General features: G+C 41.2%; 1 protein-coding gene across 3 annotated transcripts in view; it reads left to right on the plus strand.

Moving 5' to 3' along the window:
• Positions 1 to 22996, plus strand: part of Adcy8 (adenylate cyclase 8) — a 212775-nt gene that overhangs the window by 156250 nt on the left and 33529 nt on the right. For all 3 annotated transcript variants that reach the window (XM_026407468.2, XM_026407475.2, XM_026407480.2), the window contains 2 exons: positions 7765 to 7937; positions 18498 to 18576. In XM_026407468.2, the coding sequence (XP_026263253.2) occupies positions 7765 to 7937; positions 18498 to 18576 (252 nt within the window). The remainder of the gene's footprint in view (positions 1 to 7764; positions 7938 to 18497; positions 18577 to 22996) is intronic.

Here is a 22996-nt window from a genome sequence, read left to right on the forward strand (position 1 = left end):
ATTTAGCAGACTCTGTGGGATATGAGCTCCATGAGACCTTCTTGGTTTGAAAGGCATGAAGAGTGTCCCAACTTTGGGCAACAGTAAGTAGGGCAAGAATTGGATGGTCAGTGCTAGGCAAAGCTGTATTTCACTTCTGCTAGAGCCAGTTCTTACTCTCTTTGAACCTAAGTTTCCTCATCTATAAAGTGGGAAAATGAATACCTGCTTCCCTGGCTATTGTGGAGCTAAATAAAATGCTCTCATGGTTTAAAAAAAAAAAAAATGCTTTCATGGTGGCTGCCCGGATTAGTTGGTCAATGTTTAATTCCTAACGTGGTATCTGACATAAAGCAGATGTTCATGACCTATAGATCTCCATGTTCCCAAATCAATCTAAACAACACTCTACACCCTTGGCCCCTAACCTGAGATTCCTATCTCATGGATGTGCCAGTCCTAGGAGAGTGGTGAGTAAGCTTGCCAATCACACAGCTCCATTTCTATGTCTCAGTTTCCTTTTCCATGAAATAATGATAAAATTAGTAGCTTCCCCATTGAGTGGTTATACCAATTAAGTAGATAAATTCATACAAAGCACTCAGGTTCCCACCTGGCACAAGAATCTGCTCATTAAATGTCAGCCATGATTTATTTATTATTTTCAATAAAAAGATTTTGATCATGCACTGATGAAGTTATCAAAACGCCTATGCAGACCTATAACACTACAGTAACATACATGTAACATACTCAAAATTATAGAAACAAAATTAAATAAATATGAACTGGAGTTTTAATATTTTCCTTCATAACCAAAGGGTCATCTTGCTTGGGGATCAGCGAACTGTGAGCACAGGCCAGAGTTGGATCCACCATTCGCTACTCCAACATATATGACTATTTCTCTGCCCAGGCATTTGTCTGCCATACTAGAAAAAATTAAGCATTCAGACCCTCTGAGATGCTTAACCCAACCCCCAACATTCAGAGTGTGTGACCCCAAACAATCCATTCTGTCTCTCTGAGCCTTGGTTTCCTCACCTGTACCTGGTGTTTCACTCACCCCATGCCCAGATCAAAAGCAAGCTGTCCAACATGAGGCTTTAGTAATGTGTGGTATAGATGATAATTTAGTTCTGAATCAGAAGCTTACCTGCTACTAAAAAGTGAAGATGCGTGTTTCAGTCACTCTTGCATCATGTGACCTCAAGACCTGACAAGAACAACTTAGAGGAGGAAAAGGGGCTTTTTTTTTTTTGTCTTTTTGGCTCCTGGTTTCAGAGGTTCAGTCATGATCAGCTGACTCTGGGCCCAAGGTGAGGCAGAGCATCAGGGTGGAAGGGAGTGGCCGAGGGCAACAGCTCAAGGCATGGCAACTAGGAAGCAGAGAGAGAGCTTCCCTCGCCAGGGACAAAGTATAAAACCCAGAGTCATCCCCGTGACCTACTTCCTTCAGTCACACCCTACCTGCCTACAGCTACCACCCAGTTAATCCATATCATTGGATTAATCCACTGACTAGGTTTTAACTTTCATGATCTAATTACTTCATCTTTGAACATTCTTGCATTGTCTCACACATGAGAAACCTCATGTTCCATAACTTGCAGGAAATGAGTGAAGAAAGAATTATTCCAGCTATGATGTGAGAAGCAAATTAGGGGAAGGAAAAGACATCGGTTTGTGGAACAAATTCAAATCACATGCACAGACCCAGCGTGTTGCTAGCTCCAACACATGGAAGAGGTTCTCAGGAAGCTCAGTGGGAAGATTCTGGCTGTAGAATCACATTGCTTTAGTAAGTGCTCTGACCACTCTGAGTAAGCAGCTTACCTACTCATAAAGCAGGCGGAGCTGGCCATGGTTCTGAAGGTTTCCTGAGAGCTGGTTTTTCTGCAGCGGTATGCTTACCTGAGTCCTGCCTCCTGGCATCCTGGCCCTTCCTTCCCCTCCATCCCTTCAAGTTCTTCCCAGCCTTCAAGCCTCCCTGTTCATCATGCATTTTAGCAAGCCCCACCCCTCAGATCATCTCTCTCCTGCCTTCTCACACCTCCTATGGCGTTGACTTGGAACTCACACCCCAGCCTTTCCATAACTGATTTATGTAGCTAGGACAGTCTCCCCATCCCCTCAAATTAATAATTTCTTTTAAGGGAGAAGATAATAGTGTATGGTTATTCCTGGTTACCCAAAGGCCCAGCAGAGAACAGTTTAGCCTTGTTTAGAGAGAAGGGAGGCACTTTTTAATAGAATAACATGGCAAGGTTCACCAAATATATGAAACAATAGTTTTCAAGATCCTGGCCATTCATCAATTAAGGACAGTGATCTCTGAGAGATAGGAACAGAAAATGTGAGCCCCATGACTTCTAGAGCTTATTACTGCCTTAAGAGGCTTTCAGGCCATAAAACCCAGATAAAACTAGTGGATACCTGATTTGGGAACACACAGCTAGGAGTCTGGGGGACCAAGGCCACTGGAGTTGACAGAGCACACTACCAGAGAGGAGAAAGCTACAGAGAGAGAAGCCCAGAGATCTGCAGAGGGCCCCATCCGTGCCAGTGACACTGGGTGTTCACCACCTGGAAGGACAAGTGCCTGGAGCTCTCACAGGACTGGAGGTGGTGTGTGTTTCCACCAGCCAGCCTGAGGAACGGCCCAATTCATGAGCTACTTGGTCATCAGAAGGGTCCTGCTTCAGCAGTGTGAAAAAGTCCTTCCTCGATTATATGCTGCCCTGATTCTTCCTAAAATTTTTATAAGTAAGACCCAAAGAGATCTAGCTAGTTCCGCATAATTTAGTTGTGTCCTAGAAGAGATTTAAAGACTATTTATAAGAATATATAAATATTCAGGATTTAAAAAGGTGAAGTCATGAGGGCTGGCATCCAAAGATTGCCAGACATTTAAAGGAGGAAAAGATAACTGATAATGAGGGGAAAAAACAACTAATGGAAACCAAGCCAAAGCTGCCCATGTATGCTAGAATCAGCAAACATGGACAGCAAAGTAATTATTACAACTGTACTGCAGATGTTCCAAAACTCAAGCTACATGGGAGATATATAAAAGGTCAAACTGAATATCTACAAGACAAAACGATGATGTGCAAGATTAAAACTACACTGAAAGGAAATTTAAAATATAAAACATTTCAAACCAAAAAATTAATGAAATTGATGATACAACAATAGAAACACCCAAAGTCAAATATAAAAAAAAAACAATAATTAAAATAAAAACAGTATCAGGGAGCATTTCCAGCACCATAATATGTGCATAACTGGTGTGACCCCTCCCTCCCCCCAAAAAAAAAGAAAAAGAGAAGAGAAAGGGAAGAGAGAAAAACCTATTTAATGAACTAATGGCCAAATTTTTCCAAATGAAACTGTACATCTACAGATCCAAAAACTTCAGCAAATTCCAGTCACAAGAAACATTAAACACACATACACACACTCACACATACACATAGTCATCATCATTTTCAAATTGCTTAAGACCAGCTGGGCATGGTGGTGCATGCCTGTAATCCCAGCATCCCAGGAGACTGAGGCAGGAGGATCACATGAGGAAAGCCAGCCTCAGCAACTTATCAAAGCCATAAACAATTTAGCAAGACCCTGTCTCAAAATAAAATACAAATAAATCAAAAGGATTGCGGTGTGGCTCAGTGGTTCAGTGCCCCTGTGTTCAATACCTAGTCCCCCCGCCAACAAAAAAGATTGCTTAAGACCAGTAATAAAGACAAAAATCTTTAAAGGCAGAAGGGGAAAATATGTTAAATATATTATATACTAAAATAGGTAAACATCACAGAATATTAAAACAAACAAACAAAAAAAAACTATGAAAGCCAGAAGTTAGAATAAACTAAAGCATTTTAAGATCATACCAGAGCACCAGACACGAACAGAAAGACTCTTTTCCTAACTAGCAAGATGCAGGAAATGGCATGGAGCACAGGACCACTATGCTCCACCTGCAACCCTGGTGACACCCTCACAGGTGTACAGGTGACAACCCCAGGCTGAGACTCGGGGGAAGCAGAGCAGCTCTGTCCTTCACCTCTGCACACTTTTCTATGGTCCTTATTCTATGCACAATTCATCCTACTCCATTGAAATGTCCTTAACCTCTTTTTCCTAACTTGGGTATCAAAGTGCCAATGCACATTGCATTATCTAATTTTTTAATAGTCAAAAATGATATGTTACTATTGAATTATTTTTCCCTTTTCCCAAGGAAAATATAATTACTGGGAACTTTGCCCAATACCAGCATTTCCCCTACAAATTTAGGCATTACTGTCTTTTATTATTTAAAAAAATCTAGGAAGAATCAGGGAATCACATTATTATATAGGATGTGGAATTCTCAGAATTATAAGGATTCATTCTAAAACAGTCACTCAACTCACTGCTGCATTTGATACTGTGTTAAAATAAGAATAAAGAACATTACAAAAGGAAATAATTCAGTCAAGAGCTATACTGTATCTGTGTACATATTTTGCAGCATATATCTTAAACTATCTTTCTAGTTTAATTGTCTTTTTAAATTTTTGTTTTTGTATTTATTTTTTAGTTGTAGTTGAACACAATACCTTTATTTTAATTATATTTATATTTATGTGGTGCTGAGGATTGAACCCAGGGCCTTGCATGTGCTAGGCAAGCATTCTACTGCTGAGCCACAACCCCATCCCCTAGTTTAATTATTTTAAAAATGCTCTCTATGTGACCATTTAAAAGCTCTCCTAAAAACACTTCATTATAGAATTTTTTTAATTCTTTGGGCTCTATGTTCTTTTTCCTACTCCCTCTTCCCATTCCTCTTCCTATTTCCTATTGAGTAGAAATTGTTAGGAATGGGAAAAATCTCATTCCTCTTCATCCACCACCTAAAGTACAGCAGTGTCTGTATTTTAGTCTATGCCCTGTCTGTATTTCACATTCAGCCTGGGTGGTTTCTTCCTGCCACATCACCTGAACAAGGCTAAATCTGCCTCTACACGCCCATCTGTCCTCCTGGGGTTCCATAAAAGAATGTAAGTTGTTTGACAGAAACATGGTAACTACCTTGGATCTAGTACCTGCCCATGTTACAGGATACATGCAGTTGAATCTCCAGACCACTAAGAGGGGTTTTCACAGGGATTTTGCAGAGCCAAAGCTTCTACAGCTTCCTGAATTTCCTTCTATTTTCTAGTCCCACTTCCACTATTCATTTAAAATGTAAAGGGGACAAAAAAGATGCTCCTGATGTCCAGGGCCTCGTTGTCTATGATATCTCAGAGTTTTTAGTGTCTTCACAAGGTTCAATTTATACTTCAAAGTAGAAGGTTTGCTAAGCCCTACAAGGCAGTGAAGTGATTCCTCCATTGGAATGGAGGATGGTGGGAGAGATGGTAAGAACACATCAGCACAACTGATTGAGGTAACAAAACAAGATCCCTTGATCCATTGTTCAAATATATGATTTCATCCCCTCATGACACCTTCCTAAGGCTTGGTGGTGAGGGGAGGATGAAACACACTTGCTACTTTTCTGCCTGCCTGTGTTATTCCCTCTGCTATGATCAGTTGCATGATTCTCTAATATAGCCCAAAGAATTAATTCTCCAGCCACTGCTCCTTTTAGCTTTGTATGTATGCCATCCTGTCTTCCTATTGTCTAACAGGTGAAATCCTCTCCATTCCTCAAGGTCAGGTTCAAACTCACCCCTCCTGTCCAACCTTCACCCTTGCCTTCTCCCCACAGGCCATACTTGTTCCTGCCTGGGTACTTGCTTTGAGTTTGCTCACACTGCTGACAAAGCACTTTCCACAGCATACTACTGTTGGCATCTTCACACTTGCTTCACATTCTTTAACCAGGATTTCCTTTAGCCTTGGGTCATTTCTTCTCCTTTGGATTTCCAGTGCCCACTTCATGCTGTGATTACAATAGGCACTCAATAAATATTTGTTGCATTTTTAAATTCAGTAATTATTTCCCTGTAAAGTCTTTGCTTGAGGGGCAAAATCATTTCAATGACTTTTGATCTAATGCATGATTCCTAATTTATATTGACAAAGCCATGCACAGACCTTCATTGGGATATAAGCAACAATGAACTGAGAACCCCTCAGATCTATTTTGCTTTTCTTTATCCTTTGTTAAAATGGAGAGTCTTGGAGTTTCTCTGAATAGAGAAAATAAACACTTGAGAATGAACTTCTTATCTGCTGGTCACCTCACACACATTTTCCTGCACAGAGGCATCAAGATGAGTTACCTAAAAATCTTGCCCAAGGAAGGATCTTACAGGACAGCTAAAGAAAGCTTATCACCCCACTTGGTACAAGGACATAATTGTATTTATTAGGAAAGGAAGAGATGAAAGTAAAAGATGCATCAGACACACGGCTCCTTCAGGCCAGGGACAATGTCTCTTCCATTCCTGAGGCCCAGGGGCTTTGTTCTCAGCCAGGGCACTATCTACATTTGTTTATGTCAATGTTTGTTGACAAGCTGCATGAATGAGTCAGTGTTGTTTAAGAAGTCTTAAACATGTCTTCAGTACTGAATTACTCAGGAATTTGTAGAAATTCTTACCTATCTCCCCTACCCATAGCAAAGCCAGTTGTTACAAACACCCTGGACTGTAGGGATTTTAGGGATTATCAAGCCCAGTATTCCAATTAGAGTTACATTTATATAAGCTAGTTGTACCCAGGTAACCTAGATGCTGCTTGATATCTCAAGATCTTGGGCAATTGACTTAAGCTCTATGAGCCTCAGTTTCTCAGCCTATGAGGTAGAATATATAGAGGTATAGAGGCATTGAGACCAAACTGTCACAAAGAGGACCTTAGATAATGCTAGTTTGTTCTTCTTTTCCCGCTGGAATCATAATCTGGAATGATATACTAGAATATCTCTAAAGGGAGATAGGCTGAGGAGCTTCCCATGGAAGGGTGAATTGTGGCTGATTCGACTGACTAGGAGAACACTCCAGTATTCCATCTCTGGAGTGATTCTAAACTTGTAATTTGAAAGGTTTACTCCAGATACAGGGTAATAGATATCATGCTGTTCTCTGTAGGGTGAAATGGAGGAATGAGGCAGGATTCAGAGCTATCCAGGAAAGCTTCTCAGAGGAAAGGACACTGGATTGACATTTGTTGGAGGAGTAAGGCTTAGTCACGTGGACCAGAGTTGAGCAGAGACATTGAGGCACTGGGGTGGGTCTAGAGAGTAAAAGGGAGTCTGATGGATGCAATAGCCCTGCTATTCAGAAGGAAAAACAATTTGAGGGAGTGGAGAGCAATAAAAGGACTTGATCATGTCAAGAACTGACATGATCAGATTTAGAAATACTGGGTAGAGAATGACAGCATGCATTGGATAGGGCTTGGAGGTGCCAGAAAACTATTCCAGAGTGTTCCTGGGAACTAAAATAATCAGGTAAAAGGAGAAGCTGGCAGGATGTGAGATGTTAGGAAAGTAGAACCTAAGGACTAAGAATGGCCTGACCATGAAGCATGGGGAAGAGGAAGGGTTCTGACTTGGGGATGGTGTCAATGGTGATCTCATTCACAGAAATAGGAGCAGAGGTTGGGAAATAGGAAAATAAAGAGTTCAGTTAGGGACCTATTGAATTTCAGGAGGCCCTGAGGCCTCCAAGTGGAAATGCTCAGCAAACATCTGTATGAGGAAAGCTGTCGGCATCCATGGTTAGGAGAGGGGGCCTCTTCAGTCACTGTGGAGCCTGACCCCCTGTTCTCTGTTCGCAGTACTTCGTCTTCACGGGCGTTTTGGCCATGGTGACTTGTGCAGTTTTCCTTCGACTGAACTCCGTTCTGAAGCTGGCTGTGCTGCTGATTATGATTGCCATCTATGCCCTGTTGACGGAAACCATCTATGCAGGTCTCTTTCTGCGTTATGACAACCTGAACCACAGTGGAGAGTAAGCATTCACCATTGCTCAGCGCTCAGCGGGAGGTGAACCCATTGGGAATACATTGAGCTGGGTATAAAAACTGTGGGACTGATTTGGTATTGAGTTAGATTTCAATTCAGGCATTCTCTAACTTATAAATCTAAGTAAAACCACTTCTTTTCAAATTATTTATATAAATTATAGATTAGTTAATTAAATTTTAGACTAAATAGTACCTAAGTAATAGTTCAGATCACCTCCAAACCTCATAATTTGTGATTTCTTCAATAATAGCAGCTCTAAGACTTGGTAGGATCTGATTTTAATTTGGCTATTGCAATATTAATGATAGCAGCCACACGTATGCTCCTTGCATTGTTATTTTTTAAAGTACAGAAAAATACAAAAAGTGACATCAGCCTGGATTTCTCAGAGAAAAGCTCATAAGGCAATGCTTAAGTGCTAATGCAACTCCAGGGCTGTGAAAATGAGGGAAAGGAAGTCTGGAGGCAAATGTGAGCGGTGTCCTGTTATGCTGGCAGTGGAGGTTGTAAAGTGATTCAGCTGGTGCCTTGGAGGATGCATTTGCTCTGCTGATTAAAGTGTCTCTGGATAAGCTGTAGGGTGGGGGAGTGTCTCAGAACAGAAGAATGTGTCTCTGGGCTCCTTCTCTCTCTTTTCTCCAATGGTCAATGTCGATTCTCCAGAAGCACTTCCTGGTGACATCACTTGGCCAGTTCTGCAGTCTCCTGGGAAACCAGGCCTTACACAGGACATAAGGGAAGGAGCACATATTGAATGCTGGCTGGCTGGGCTCAGGTGTAGGAAGCACACATGTCTAGCTGAGGCCAGAGGAGTAACCGATAAAGAGAAAAACAAAGCCAAGATATTTCAAGAATCCTCAGAAAATGTGCCTGAAACTAATATGAGCATCTGTGAACCAACCCCAGAAATAAATAACGCATATAATTAGTCACGTGCATTTTTGTATTTGTTACAAAAATAAAAATGAAGCATTTCAAATATTGTTGAAATTTCCTCCTCCAAGGTCAAACTCCTCTCCCCCTCCCATGAGCCAACTCCTAATACACTTAATATATATCCTTTGTTTGCATGACTTCTAATACATATTTAGCTATGTCCATATCTATAATTGTTTTGTAATATCATTTTGTAGTCATACAATATTGTGTTTTTCAGATCCTTTGAGGCTGACATCTGTAGATCCAATTCATTTTAGCTATGGTCTGTATTTAATATGAACATACCAAAATATATTCCCACTTTTGACCTATGAATACATTTAGACCATTACCAGTTTTTTTCCTATCATAAAAAAAAGGCTTCAGTTATGATCACTATACTTGTCTCCTGGAGCTTATGTAAACACACTTGCTGGATGTTTGCATTTGCCTGTTTTAAAAATATCATATTTCCAAATTGCTCCTTAACATGACTGAATGATTTCCCTCTTATGCTCAGTGTCCTGTTGCCCCCTGTTCTCCCACACACCATAGTTAGACTTTTTAAATCATGCCAAATTTATGGGACTGCACTTGATCTCACTGTTTTTATTTGCAGATTCCTGATTATGAATAAACTTGTGCATTTTTTTATTTACTTATTAACTAGTTGAGCTTCCTTTTACTAAAATTGCCAGGTCATGTCCTCTTCCCTATTTTCTATGGGGTTGTTCACATATTTCTTACAGAATTCACAAGAGTTTTTTTTTCTTTTTAATTCTCAAATAAAGATTGTGTACATTTATGGTGTACTAAAGGATTTTATATATATATATATATAGAGAGAGAGAGAGATAGATAGATAGATAGATGTATGTTAGAATAGCTAAATTGAGTTAATTAATATACTTTTGCTGACATACTTAGTTTTTTGTTGTGAGAGCCATTAAAAATCTACTCTTCAGAAATTTTCACATTTAAAATACATTGTTAGCCACTCACAGTGGCACACACCTGTAATACTAGCTACTCAAGCGGCTGAGACAGGAAGATCTTGAGTTCAAAGCCAGTCTCAGCAACAGTGAGGCCCAAAACAACTCAGTGAGCCCCTGTCTCTAAATAAAGTACAAAATAGGGCTGAAGATGTGGCTCAGTGGTTAAGTACCCCTGAGTTCAATCCATGGTGCCCAAAAAATTATAGTAATAAAATAAAATATGTTGTTATTAACCATAGTCACCCTGTTGTACAATAGATCTCTTCAAATTATGTCCATTGTCTAGTAGAAATTGTGTCTCCTTCAACCAGTATCTCCCAATCTCCTACCCCCGACCCTAGTAACCACCCCCTATCTCTCCCTCTTAAAATTCAACTTTTTTAGGATTCTATATATAAGTGCCAAAAAAAAGAGTATTTGTCTTTCTGTTCCTGGCCTATTTCACTTAATATAATGTCCACCAGATTCATCTATGTTGTAGCTAATAGAAAGGTTTCTTCTTTTTTTTTTTTAAGGCTGAGTAGCTTTCTGTTGTAAATTTGTACCACATTTTTTTCACTTTTTTTATCCATTCATCTTTTGATGGACACTTGGGTTGCTCTCTCATTTTCAATTCAGCATTCTTCACAGTAACCAAGATATAACAGTTTATAATTGGTAGGTACTAATGGGTGGTTGTTACACACGTGTGTGGTGTATTTTATGTGTTTCCCCCTTTTAAGTCTTCACAGTAACATTTTAAAGAACATAGGCTAAGAGAGGTTAACAATTCCTTGGGTGTGCATGGTCAATAAATAATAGATCTGGATTCAAACTTGAATCTTTCCATCTCTAAAGGCAATGCGTGTAAATGCTGCATGCATCTTTTTTAAAGAGGGCTGAAGAACTGCCCGCCATATTGCCAGGGCGCAAGGAAAGTCAGAACGGTTCCAAATTAGGTAAGAAGTTCAAAAGGTGTCCCATGACTAAACAGAAATGAGCACAAAAGAAGGCAAAGAGGTATGTGAATAAAATGGGCCACCTTTGTTGTAAAAATGAAACCCTGAGCTTTATTCACTGGAAGGGAAGCACTGCACTAATGCGACACGTCCTGGCTTTAGCTTCAAATCCAGATTCTGTTGTTGATAAAATCACTTCCCATCTCTGGACCTGGCTCACAGGTGAAGTGGAATAGATGTACTCTATTAGTCGACTTGAGCTGCCATCACAACATCCCACAGACTGGATCAAGATTCAGGTGAAAAGTCTCAGATGGGCTTTCATCTGATTGCATTCCAGCTGATTGGAGGGCTGTCTTCCTGACTTGCACATGGCCACCTTCTTGCTAGGACTTTAAATGATGTGTGTGAGAGAGAGCAAGAAAGCACACTGGTGCTTCTTCCTCTTTTTATAAGGGCACCAGGCCCATTAGATTAAAGCCCACATTTTTATTACTTCATTTAATCTTCAGGATCTCTTTTTAGATGCTGTCTCCACATACAGCTATACTGGAGGTTAGAGTTTCAACATATGAGTTTGAGGGGGACACAATTCCATCTATCACATTATTCCAGAGCTATTCTGAGATTCCAAAATGCCTGGCATATAGTAGATGCTCAGTATATGTTCATTCTTATTATCGCCTCCTTCTAAGGAGAGAAGTGCAGTTCTGAATTCTGTTCTGATGTCCTCAAGAGAAGTTTGCAGTTGCATTGTTAAGTAAGCGCTTGTGAAAGTGGAGATAACCCCAGGTTCATTGCTGCTGATGATCAAGAGCTTTTTTCGGCTTTTTCCTGACTTGAGGTCAGACATGGGTTAGTCTTGTATTGCTTCACTCTCTGCTGTCAATCAAAGTAAATTAATAAGAAATAAAAGAGCTCAGTCAGTCAGCCTTCTGTCTCAGCAGCTTTACAGACAGTGGCTTAACAACCATGGTGTCCAGTTGGCAGTCAGGCTGCTTCTGCTGATGAGACTAAACAAATGCTTTAGGAGCTCACACTAGTCCAGGGACATTCCTGGTGATGATTTCTAGGTGTCCTTCAGCAGGTAAAATATAAAAGATGGAAAGCATGGAGAACCTTGCACAGAGCAGATTCTGCTCCTCTGGAGCAGTCCCAAATACTTTAGCCTGGTGTCTCCCAATCTACTCATTGGATTCCTTCCATGGCAAGCCTGTGTCTCAGTAGATAACACTGAGCCCCCAAACAAAAGGCACCTTACCCCCAGCATCTTATCAGTCCCTAGATATTCATCTTCCCCAGAATCCCTTGCAGGGAAGCCCATATGTCATAATGTATGTGAGTACAAATTTAACAGCTGGATTCAAATCTCAGCACTCCACTCTACCAACTGTGATGCTGAACAATTTCACTTAAAATTATTTAACTTCTCTGAGCCCTGTTTTTCTCATCCATGAAGAAAATTAAAATAGTGAGCATATAAAAAGAATCTAATTGATAATAGAGTCTTAGCACAAAGTCTTCATAGAATAAGCAATTGATTAATGCTAACATTTCATTAACATAATGGCTTCATATCACAAACACTGTCACTCTAGAAAGTTCCTCATCCTTATCTGTGGACGTCCATTCCCTAACTGGTTTCCTAGCATCTATTCTCAGTTCACCCATCTCAAAACCATCTGGTCAATTCACACATCTTAAAACCCTTCATGGGCTCCCTTTAACTATAAGAGGCTAAAAGTTCAACTAGTTTGTTGAGGATTTCCAAGCTCTTCTTCTTCTGGCCCACATTGACTGTTTCAATCTATCTCCTATGACTCACAGGTCAGCATTTGCAGCCCACACTCTCTAAGCACAGGAAGTCACGTGCTCATTCCCTCCTGAGCTTCTGAATGAATGTCCTTGTCCTGATGCTCTGTCTCCCAGATTTCAGCCCATCATTCTCAAGGACTGTCTCCTTGGTGAAACCCTCTTTAATCACTTCCCATTTTCTAATCCATGTGAATAATTTTTGTCAGTGCCCCTACCTCTCTGTGTTGCAGTTATTAATTTCTATGTCTTCCTCTTCCATTGGAACAGGAGCTTTTGAGGGCAAGGACTATTTCTCATGTTTATATTTCAGCACTTGAGAGTATCTGGCAGTAGGTGTCCAATTGAATATTTCTGGAATATTAAGTGAATGAGCATCTGAAAGGAACATTAGCTCATTCGGAATCTTATTACTCTCACCTAAAACCCCTACAAATTTTTTGTCACTAGTGTCCTCAAACCATGTGCTGCCCATTCATATGAACAGTTTGCTTTTGGACTTACGTGTCTTGCTTCAAAATTAATGTGATTCCATGTGGCTAACCTTTCTAGCTTGTTCCAGAACATTTTCTATCCTTACCCTTTCATAGTTTTTATTAGCTATACATTCTGATAATCACAAGAGATTATTTCTGTGCCACCGATGCCTTGTCGATTTCTTTAAAGATAAGCAAATAGTGGAATATATTACAATACAAGTCAGAAAGCCTAGAATCTATTTTTGACTCTTGCTTCTGCTTGGGAGTGGCCACATTGCTAATGTAGAAAGGCAGCACAATATGCTTACTAAGGGTATCAGCTTCTCTGGCTCTAGTAATAATTGGCCCACTTTGTAAGTGTTGGTAGTGGTGGAACGAGTCTCCTTCCAATGTCTACACTGAAGTCTGGGAGTGACAATAACAGTATTCATGCTACTCTTCACTTCCAGAAGATCTACAAGGACATTATTTTAATCTACAAAATCTCTCAACATCTACCATGAACTTATTGTTACAAAGTAGATGCTTCCAAAAGGAACAAGTACCATCTTTATCTTCTATTTCCCTATTCACTCCTCCACTCTGCCACATCCCCCATGCACATACATTCAGATGCTTCATTCCCTGACCCTTCTCATTCTCCTTTCAGGCTTCTGGAGCTAAACAGCAGGAGTAAGGGGGTTCTTCACAGTCTCCAGGCTAGATAAACCACAGTTACCGAGTCATCCTGACAAGACTATCCCAATAGTGTTGGGTATTGAAGGCATTCCAGACATTAAATGTGATACCAGATGAGGCTCTCACAAGTGAGAATGAGTTGGAATAGATAATATCAAGAAAAAACACATAGGGAAGCACTTTCAAAGAAAACCAATGAAAGATGGTGCTGGCAGGATCTGGAAGCATGAGGACAGATTTCTTCTCACCTAAATTGCTATCACTTTGATCCCCATTTGCATTCAGAAAGGTTCTGTGATTGGTTTAATGCTCTGCTGTCATCATCTTGATACTTAATGATTTTTCCAAGAAGCCCTCCTGCATTTCTATGTTGCACGTCACCCCACAACTTACAAAGTCAATTCTGTCACACTTATCCACATGTGGCATTCATCGTAGATGAGGAATGAACACCCAAGAGATAGCCCACATACAGGGTGGAAGCCAAATAGCATCCATCCAACATCACATAAGCTCCATTCATCCACCTGCCTATCCACTCAACACACACTACCCTTTGTCATCAGCTTTGGCCAGGTGCTGCAGAGTCACAGATGAATAAGAATCATATCCACCCTTTAGGGGCTTAGGGTCAAGCAACAATAAGTAGCTGCATGTAGGACAGAATTATGAAAAAGATAACTGAGATCTGGGTTGATAAGTTGTCACCTTGCACAACCTCTGTGAACTAGAGTGAATTACTTAACACCTGAGTTTTGGTTTCTCCTTCTTCAGAATAAGTATCATAGCCTATTATTTTTGATATGACAAAGCCAGAAGTGACCATCTCAAATGTAATAGAAAATAAGCACCTAACAAATGTATATCATTAATATGCACTAGAATAAATTAAAATGGGATGGTCTATTATAGGTTCCATGGAGGTGGAGGGGAACTAATAACGAAACTAAAAAATTAGAGTTGAATGCTCAATACTGAATGCTATGAATTTGGCAGCTGAGATGTGAGTTCCCAACCAGCTGTGACACAGATGAGCTGTGTAACCATGAAGAAGTAACTTCTCTCTGGTCCACAGTCTCCTGCTGATAAAATAAAAGGCTTGCAAGTGATATTATATTGTGTCTGATACACATACTACAGAACTGAGTGGATTTAACAAATATACATTGTATTTTGTGACATAGAATTGTTTTCATGATTTATACTAAGTTCAAAAGTATAGGTTATGAAAATGTTATGAAGTTATAAAATTAAACTTAAATACTATGAAAAAATATTATGAGTTAAAATGTTATCAAGTTACAAAATAGTATGCACCAGAGAATCCTGCATTTGTCAACATATTTTTTCATGAGGTAAAAGAAAATGACACTTCATTGACTCCAAGGATAATTTTTATTTTCTTATTGGTAAGTTTTTAAATTTCCAAATATACTACAATTATCATAAATACTTCTTTAATGAGTAATATTCAAATGTAATACTAATATTTAATATACATCAGATAAGGTGCTCTCTAAAGATTATCATAACCCTGAGAATTTCATTATTCTACATGTTTTGATTAATGATGTTCTTTCCTGTTAGCATGGGAAGACAGCAGTATTACTCAGTGATTTTATTAATCCAAATAAATCAGTTTAAAATGTCCTTGGTCCCCAACACTCAATATCAAGTGAAGTATTATCATATGGTATAGAATTCAGCCATTTGGCTCTCTTCAGAAGTTTTTCAAAGAATTAGAGAGGCTACAAAAAAAAATCTTCTAAATTCAAAGCATAATATCTTTTGGATGTTTCTCAGCCTGGCTGACTTACTGTGCATATTCTGCAGTCTCTACTTAGGCTTTTTTTTTTTTTTTCATCTGAAGTACAGCTAAACACTCGAGATTGTTCACAATTTTCCTTTACTTTTGCTTCTGAGTTTCGTCTAGTCATCTTTCTATTTTTGGTCAATCACTACTTTCAAAATGATTCAAGAGGTATTTGTGTTTTCTCTTGAAAATGTGTTTCCAATGATAAACTGCTGGGCTTAAAATAAGTTTCCTGCATCACAAAGAAAAGGATCTCAGAAGTACCAGGCCGAACAGGAGCTTGGGACATAGTTGTGGATTCACAGAAGGCACCACACCTAGGACATCTTCCACTCAAACCAAGCAATGTGCAGGAGTGATCTGTAGAAGCACCAGCCCCATGCACCTCCCAGGTGGGAGAGGAAGACGGGGGCCAGAAGGTCCTCATATTTGTATAGTAAACATTATTAGAGTCATGCACAGATGACAAAGTAAACTGTGACACGGAGATATTAAGTGACATGCCCAAGCTCAAAACCTGATAGGTAGCAGAGCCAAGACTGCATCCTGGTTCTGTAAGAGTTCAAAGAGTTCAGGGCCTGAATCATTTTCCCAGAGATCTACAAACTTCAGGAGCTAGAGAACAAAGTGACAAAAAGCAAAGAAAAGATGATCATTAAATATTCCTCTCCCCTCAAAACAAGCCCCATGGTGAGTGAGTTCAGGAATCCGTAAATGAATCCTCATCCCTAAAATGCAGGGGTGAAAATACATGGGCGAGAGTCCGACCCTCTGCACTTCAGCTCCAGTAGATGTGAACACTTTCTTACTGAGTCTTCATGTGACCTCAAACATGACATGTGGCATTTATTTATTATCCCTGCCCTAGAGGCTTGTTAACTCAGCTGGCCAAGCAAGATGTGTCTTGAACTTAAGGAACACATCCCACCCCTTCCTCCTCAAGTCTTACCCTCCATTAAGTCTTCCCTGACACGCAGCCTGGGTTACTTTCTCTTCCCAAGCACTCCCATGGCAACGAGGATCTATCTGTTCCATGGAGTTTATCATATTATAAAATTATCTATGTATTTGTTCTTTCTCTTACTGGCCTATTTTGAGGGCAGAGACAATGTGCTTTCTTTATCTCTGCCTCCCAGTGTATGTCTACCACACAGGAGAAGCTCAGTAATTATGTGCTTCTCTGGGGCTATAGATAAGAAACATATTAAGGTCCATTATTAGCATCTTATCTCCAAGGAAAAGCAGATGGAACTAGGGTGCTGAATCCTACTGTAGTCCCCAGAGCTCTCTGGTCCTCGTGGTCTCTACACACTCAATACCTTTCCAAGAGAGTGCACATTCCCATTCCTAAATCCTGCACTAATCTGGGGAGCCGCACTGGTCCTGGCCTACTTTAGGTTGGGGGGCCTTTCAGTACAAAGCTAGGTGAGAAGCTAGTGTGGGTAGCTGAGTCCATGCCCTGTTTCCCTGTGCTGCACCTGCTAGTCTCCAGCAAGAGGAGAGAAGGGAAGGCGTGTGATGGCCTTCACACACCTGGATGGACCCTGCTCTTCTCCCTGTAGGTACTGCTTCTCTTCTGTGATAGTCCCATAGGTCCTTAGGCCACATCAGAGTTACTTTGGAGTGAGTTCTGAGGCTCTGTGTGCTTGTGGTGGGGAAGGGATTAAACAAAGGAGTGATAGGATTTGGTTTCAGTGATTTAAAAAATATATTCTGGCAACACTGTAGAAAATAGACTGTAGGAAGCCATGTAAGGTGGCAGTTGGAATCAGGTTGGCGGTACTTGGTGGTAGAGGTGACAGGATTTGCTCTGAGTTGATTGGGGGTGGTGAGGACTGATCCCTAGTTTTATTTCTGCTTTTGTCTCAAGGACCTGGGTGAGGGGGCACTTCCTGAGATGGCGAAACCTGGGCAGAGAGAACCCTAGGTCATATTAAGACAAACCACAATTTACGGAGAGATAATTTGTACTTGAATATTTTTATTTTGGGTTTCCTTCTTTAACCAGTGAAAGCCGGTCCAGGCTTTATCTCCACATGTCCACTTCACAGTCCAATATTGCTTCCTCCAAGCCTTTTTCCTCCTGGCCCAAAACGTCCTGAGAAGACCCCATGCTGGGGAAGAACTGAGAAAGAACACTGAGAATCAAGCCAGGGATCCCTGGACCTCAGAACTCCTTCGTGGATGCAGGTCATGTCAGGGCGTCTGTGTATCCTTGCCACGGGCCTTTGCAGCTGGGTCTTCTAGAGAGCCCAGGTCAGTGCCTCCCCCAGCTTCTCCCCACAAGGCTCACGGATCTAGTGCTGAGGTACACTCCTGCAAGAGACAGCTCCAAGGGAGCAAAGAGTTTACTAAGAGACATAAGGTTTAAAATGGGGGAAACGGTACTCCTTGACATATAGAATTGATCTAGGGATTTAAAAAATGACATAAGGTTTAAAACAGTGTCCAACTTGTCCAACAGTGTCCAACAAAAATCTAAGCATGAAAGCACTCAAAATAAAGACTGTCACACAACAAAGATTTCACAGTGGTCTTCTAAAGAGGATCAGATCCCAAAAGGGGGATCGGAGGATGTAAGTCTTCACCTGAATTTCTGTGATGAGAAGGCATACAAGCTCTTTGAGATCTAAAAAAAGTACCTGCAAATGGAAGACATTACTAATGTGGGCACATTGTCTAGATGCTGGGCTCTAGAATCTCTCCTACCAGGTATGTCCTGGGGACCTCCTCTGCTTAGAGGACCCTGGTTGCTGAAAAGCTGATGCGTGAACCCGCAGAGCAGCCCATATCTCATGGTGGGTGCTCAGAAGACACTTTCTTCTTCTCCCACTCCTGGTCAAACCCGTTTCCCTGGGAGCATCCTTGAAGTCCCTCCATACCACCATATTGTTGTTCTTCTTCCCACAGAGATTTCCTGGGGACCAAGGAGGCCTCCCTGCTGCTGATGGCCATGTTCCTCCTTGCTGTGTTCTACCACGGACAGCAGGTAACACAACACTTTGCTCAAGCTACCCTGGCCACCCACGTTCTCCGTGGCTGTGAAACTGCCCTGCTATGCCTTTCCTGCTCTTTGCAACAAATGACTTAGCTGTTTGCATCAATTGGGGGTTTTAATGAATCAATGTCTATTGAAGATCACCTAATGGAAGACTAAGCTAGAGAAGATGAGGTCGTGAGTGTGTGGCTTTAAAGTCCTTTTGGCCCATCCCTTCCAAACTGACATTAGGAAAAAAGAACATTTTCTTAATAAAAGAGTTTTTTATTTCTGCCTAAGGCAAACTGGGATCCTTCCCAAATCTATTGCCTGGAGAAAATTATTGCTAGAGAAGGTGTGTGCTGTGCTGGGTAAACATTCAGGCTGGAGGATCAGCAGAAGCAGGGTTCTGGCCCAGCTCTTCTCAGGAGTTGTGGCCTTGGATAAGTTATTTATTTCCTGAAAGTCAGCGCCTTGACTCTCAAAGTAGTAACATCCACATAGGCCTTCTTTGAGGACTCTTTGAGATGGTTGTGTATAGGGTTTTGTATGTTGCTTCGTGTGTGTATGTGTACATGTCGAGGAAAAACTTCATTGCCAAATTGTCCTGATTAGAAAATGTGCCTACCACACTGACTCTGCTCTGAGTCCTTAGTCTTTTGGTTTTGATTTTTTGTTTTGTTTTTTCATGGTTCTGGGGATGGAACCCAGGGCTTCATTCACTCTAGGCAAGCACTCTACCACTGATCTACATCCTCAGACTCTGAGCCCCTGTCCCTTACTGGGATCTGGAGTGGGGAAGAACTACACAAAACCCCATTCCTGGCAGAGTTTCTAAGAGGAGAGTGAACTCTAAACAATGCAGAAGTGTTAGGTGTTGGACACACTTGCCCAGGGTCTTTCGAGAAGGAGCTTCACTCAGGAGGTGTTGCCTACTCCCAGAGACCAGTGGGACTTATCCAGGCAGATTCCAACCGGTGATCGGTCAGTCTCTGGAGAGGTCTCTCTCCCTGTAGAAACCTGACCCCAGCAGCCTCGTCGCTCTGCTCTGGATCCCAGTCCATCTTTCTCTGATCTGTGTGCGTTTCAAAAAGAGTAACTAGAAAAAATAAGGCAAACCAAGAAGGCTGTCAGCCAGAGCAGAAATAGGAACATCTCTGGGAAATCACCATGGAAACAGGGAGGCAACAAACCCTGGGAAACCAGGGATTAAATAGTCAAAACTCCCGAGAATTGAGACACACATATGGAAAGTCACTCATAATAAGGGGGATGGTTAAAGCAGTGACTGCTTTTTACCTTTTGACGGAATTTGTGATAAAACACAAGGTCAAATGTCAAAGTCTAGCCATTACTAGAATTCCTTGGTATTTCTGACCATCTCTGGAAACAGGTGTCCTGTCTCCTAGGTCTGGGTGGCCTCCTTTTACAGAAGGACACGCAAACTAAAATCCATTTGAGGGCAATGAAGACAAAACTAGACAAGGCAGAGATGTACCCCCAGAGATGCACTCATTCCATCACACAGGTTTCAAAATGGCAAGTGAGAAATCCTCAGAAAGAGCTGAAAGTACAAATTTGGGATAAGAGTCCTCATTCCATAATTATAATGTGTTTCTGTCTCCTCTGTTACCCTAAGAAATTACCTGTGCCTTGACAGTTCCCCCTTTCTCAAATGCTAAGCTTCTAACACTCCAAATCAATATATCCCACTTTACATTTGTACAGGAAAATCAGATAATCTAATCCTGTTAAGATTATGTGTAAGGTAAGAATGCTTAAGTGCTTCACTGGAGTCTGAAAAATAGTGACATCTGATAATTTTCCCCTTCTATTAACTTTCAAAAGGCTTAGAATTACATAACTACATCTCACAACCATCAGTCATAGGTATTAGCTTTAGCAGATGGCACCCAAACCCCAGCTCTGCTCCTTAGTAGGTACATGATCTTCAGCAGTTTACTTAACTTTCTGTATCTGTTTCCTCACCTACAAGATGGAAATGCTAATAACAGGTTCTACTTCCTCTGTTGTGATAGTATTGTGTGAGCATATAATTACAATATACTTAGCCCAGTGGCTTGCACATATAAAGCTAAAAATCATTGGTTAATATTTTACTTTGAAAATAAGCCTCTGGCACGAACAGGGAAGATATTGTTATCTGTCTAGCCCTAAGACAGGAGAAGAGACTCCATCTCCTGAGGCCCTGAGTTGCAAAGCCAATAAGAACAATTCTGCAACAGGAATCAATGCTCTACCTTGTGCTTCCATTCTGTCCCTGCCACATGCCACTGCCTCCCTATCTTAGAAGCTGCTTTCTGCAGGACTGCATCCCTTCGGGTGTCTCCTCTTTATAGCAAGTGGCAGGCCCCTGTTCATCCGGAATCAAGCCCACCCAATGCTGGCCTTGTGACCTGCTCCCACCAGGTTCCTCTGTGAGTCAGCAGCCCTGTGTTTTAATAAAGCCTGAGTGTTGCCCATTGATGCCGTGTGTGCCAAAGTGGGGGGGGGCGGTGGCAGGCATGATGAGACAACCCCAGAGTGACACAGGCAGTTAGGCAACTGAAAAACTGGGAATTTTCATTTTGCACATGTGTGGAAGTTCTATGCCAAATACTTCCTCCTCTTCTGAGAACGTGAACTTCTGAATGCTGGACAGGGAGGGAAAGCAAATGCCAGATGCCACCAGCTCATGCCTGATTCACTCACAGTGCCTGAGCACCTCCATTTACAGAAGAGGAAGCCACACCTGTGTGTGGGGACAGAGATTCATAAGGTCATGCCTCCAGTCACCTACTCCTGGGTCTGTGAAAGATAGATGTTGGGGACTGCGTGGCTCAGAAGACCCAAGCCTTGGAACCCAATGTTTATATATATACTTTGATGTGTACATATATTATTGGTCATCATTGTAATATACTATGGTAATATATAAAGGAATTTAGAAAGTCGTTAAGAAATAATAAAAGATGTATAGGATAAGACTATTTTTGTCCAACCATCCCTTGACCTTTCGAACCCCCTAAGCAACCATGTTTAGTCTTCTGATATTTATTGCCATAGAGCACGATGGTGTTATATTGCTATTTTGAATTTATTCATTTTAAACATCATGTATTAGATTTGCCTTCCTTAGATGTATATTCCCATATCCTCTCTTTGAAAATCATAAATTCCAATGAAATAATTCAACAGAGTTTGGTTATTATCTACATTAATATTGTGGAACCTAATATTCTTGCTTGAGTTCCAGCAATGCCATTTGGAGCGTGAGTGACCTTGAGACACAACTTCCCAGAGCTGTCATTTTTCTCTTATCTGTAAAGTGCAATGATAAGTCATCTGTCAGAGTTAGAGACCTGCTGAAAGAGGTCATTCCATACAGTATAGGAGTTAAGAGTCACAGCTCAGAGTCAAAATGCCCTGGATTCAAAGCCTCTACTTCTGAGACCTTCCTTAGGAAATTGCCTCAACCTTACCGTGCCCACTCCCTCACCTGTGAAATGGAGATAATGAAGCGCCTGCCTCCATGAGCTGTCAGGGGACTGAATGAGCTTGAATGCCATGAAGTGCCTGCAACGGAGCCTGAGCAAGGCAGGGGCTCCGTCAGCAGCGGCTGTCATGATGTGAAAAGCCTGCCACAAAATACAGCAACAATATCGATTTATTCGCTTGGCACCTTTTTCATGTGGCCAGTTCCTCTTTGACTGCATGCAAATCAGGAAGGAATGTGCCCTTCCATTCAAATGATATTTTTGAGCAAATGCTCAAGAAATTTTACTTTTAAAATATCAAAAAAAAAATGTCCATGTCTCCCTTATGTTTTTTTTTTTTTTCTCTCCATGTCCACACACTAACTGCACTGTGTTGAAGTGACCCCTTTGGTGTTGAAGTTTCCTTTGGTGCCCTCCAGCCACCACTCAGCTATGTGTAAATAGAGGCAGAGACTGTTTCACTCATCTTCCTCTGCTGGCATCCAGCAGGTTGTAGGTGTACTTGACCTTTATTTAGTAAATGGAAGAGGAAAGCCTACCTTCTATGGAGCTTCAATACCAGCTGGCACCTGCCTTCCTGATTCTGTCTGCACTTGGACAGCATGGTCTCTGTGCACCTGCATTCAGTGCATTCAGTCACCAGGCTGAAAAGTAAACAGTGTTCTTATAACTGGAAAATTCTTGCTTAGGTGAAACCCAGGCCTCCATATTTCCCTATTCATATTTCCGAGTTGAATTCCTTTACATGAGGGCACTTCAACAGGACAGAAATAAACAAGTACCTCCTACTTCGACCAAGCATGCATTGTTTTTTAAATATTTTTTAGTTGTTGATGGACTTTTATTTTATTTATTTGTATGTGGTGCCCAAAATCGAATCCAGCGCCTTACGCATGCTAAGCAAGCGCTTTACCACTGAGCCACAACCCCAGGCC

The sequence above is a fragment of the Urocitellus parryii genome, chromosome 7 (assembly GCF_045843805.1).
Source record: "Urocitellus parryii isolate mUroPar1 chromosome 7, mUroPar1.hap1, whole genome shotgun sequence".
NCBI classification, from domain to species: domain Eukaryota; kingdom Metazoa; phylum Chordata; class Mammalia; order Rodentia; family Sciuridae; genus Urocitellus; species Urocitellus parryii.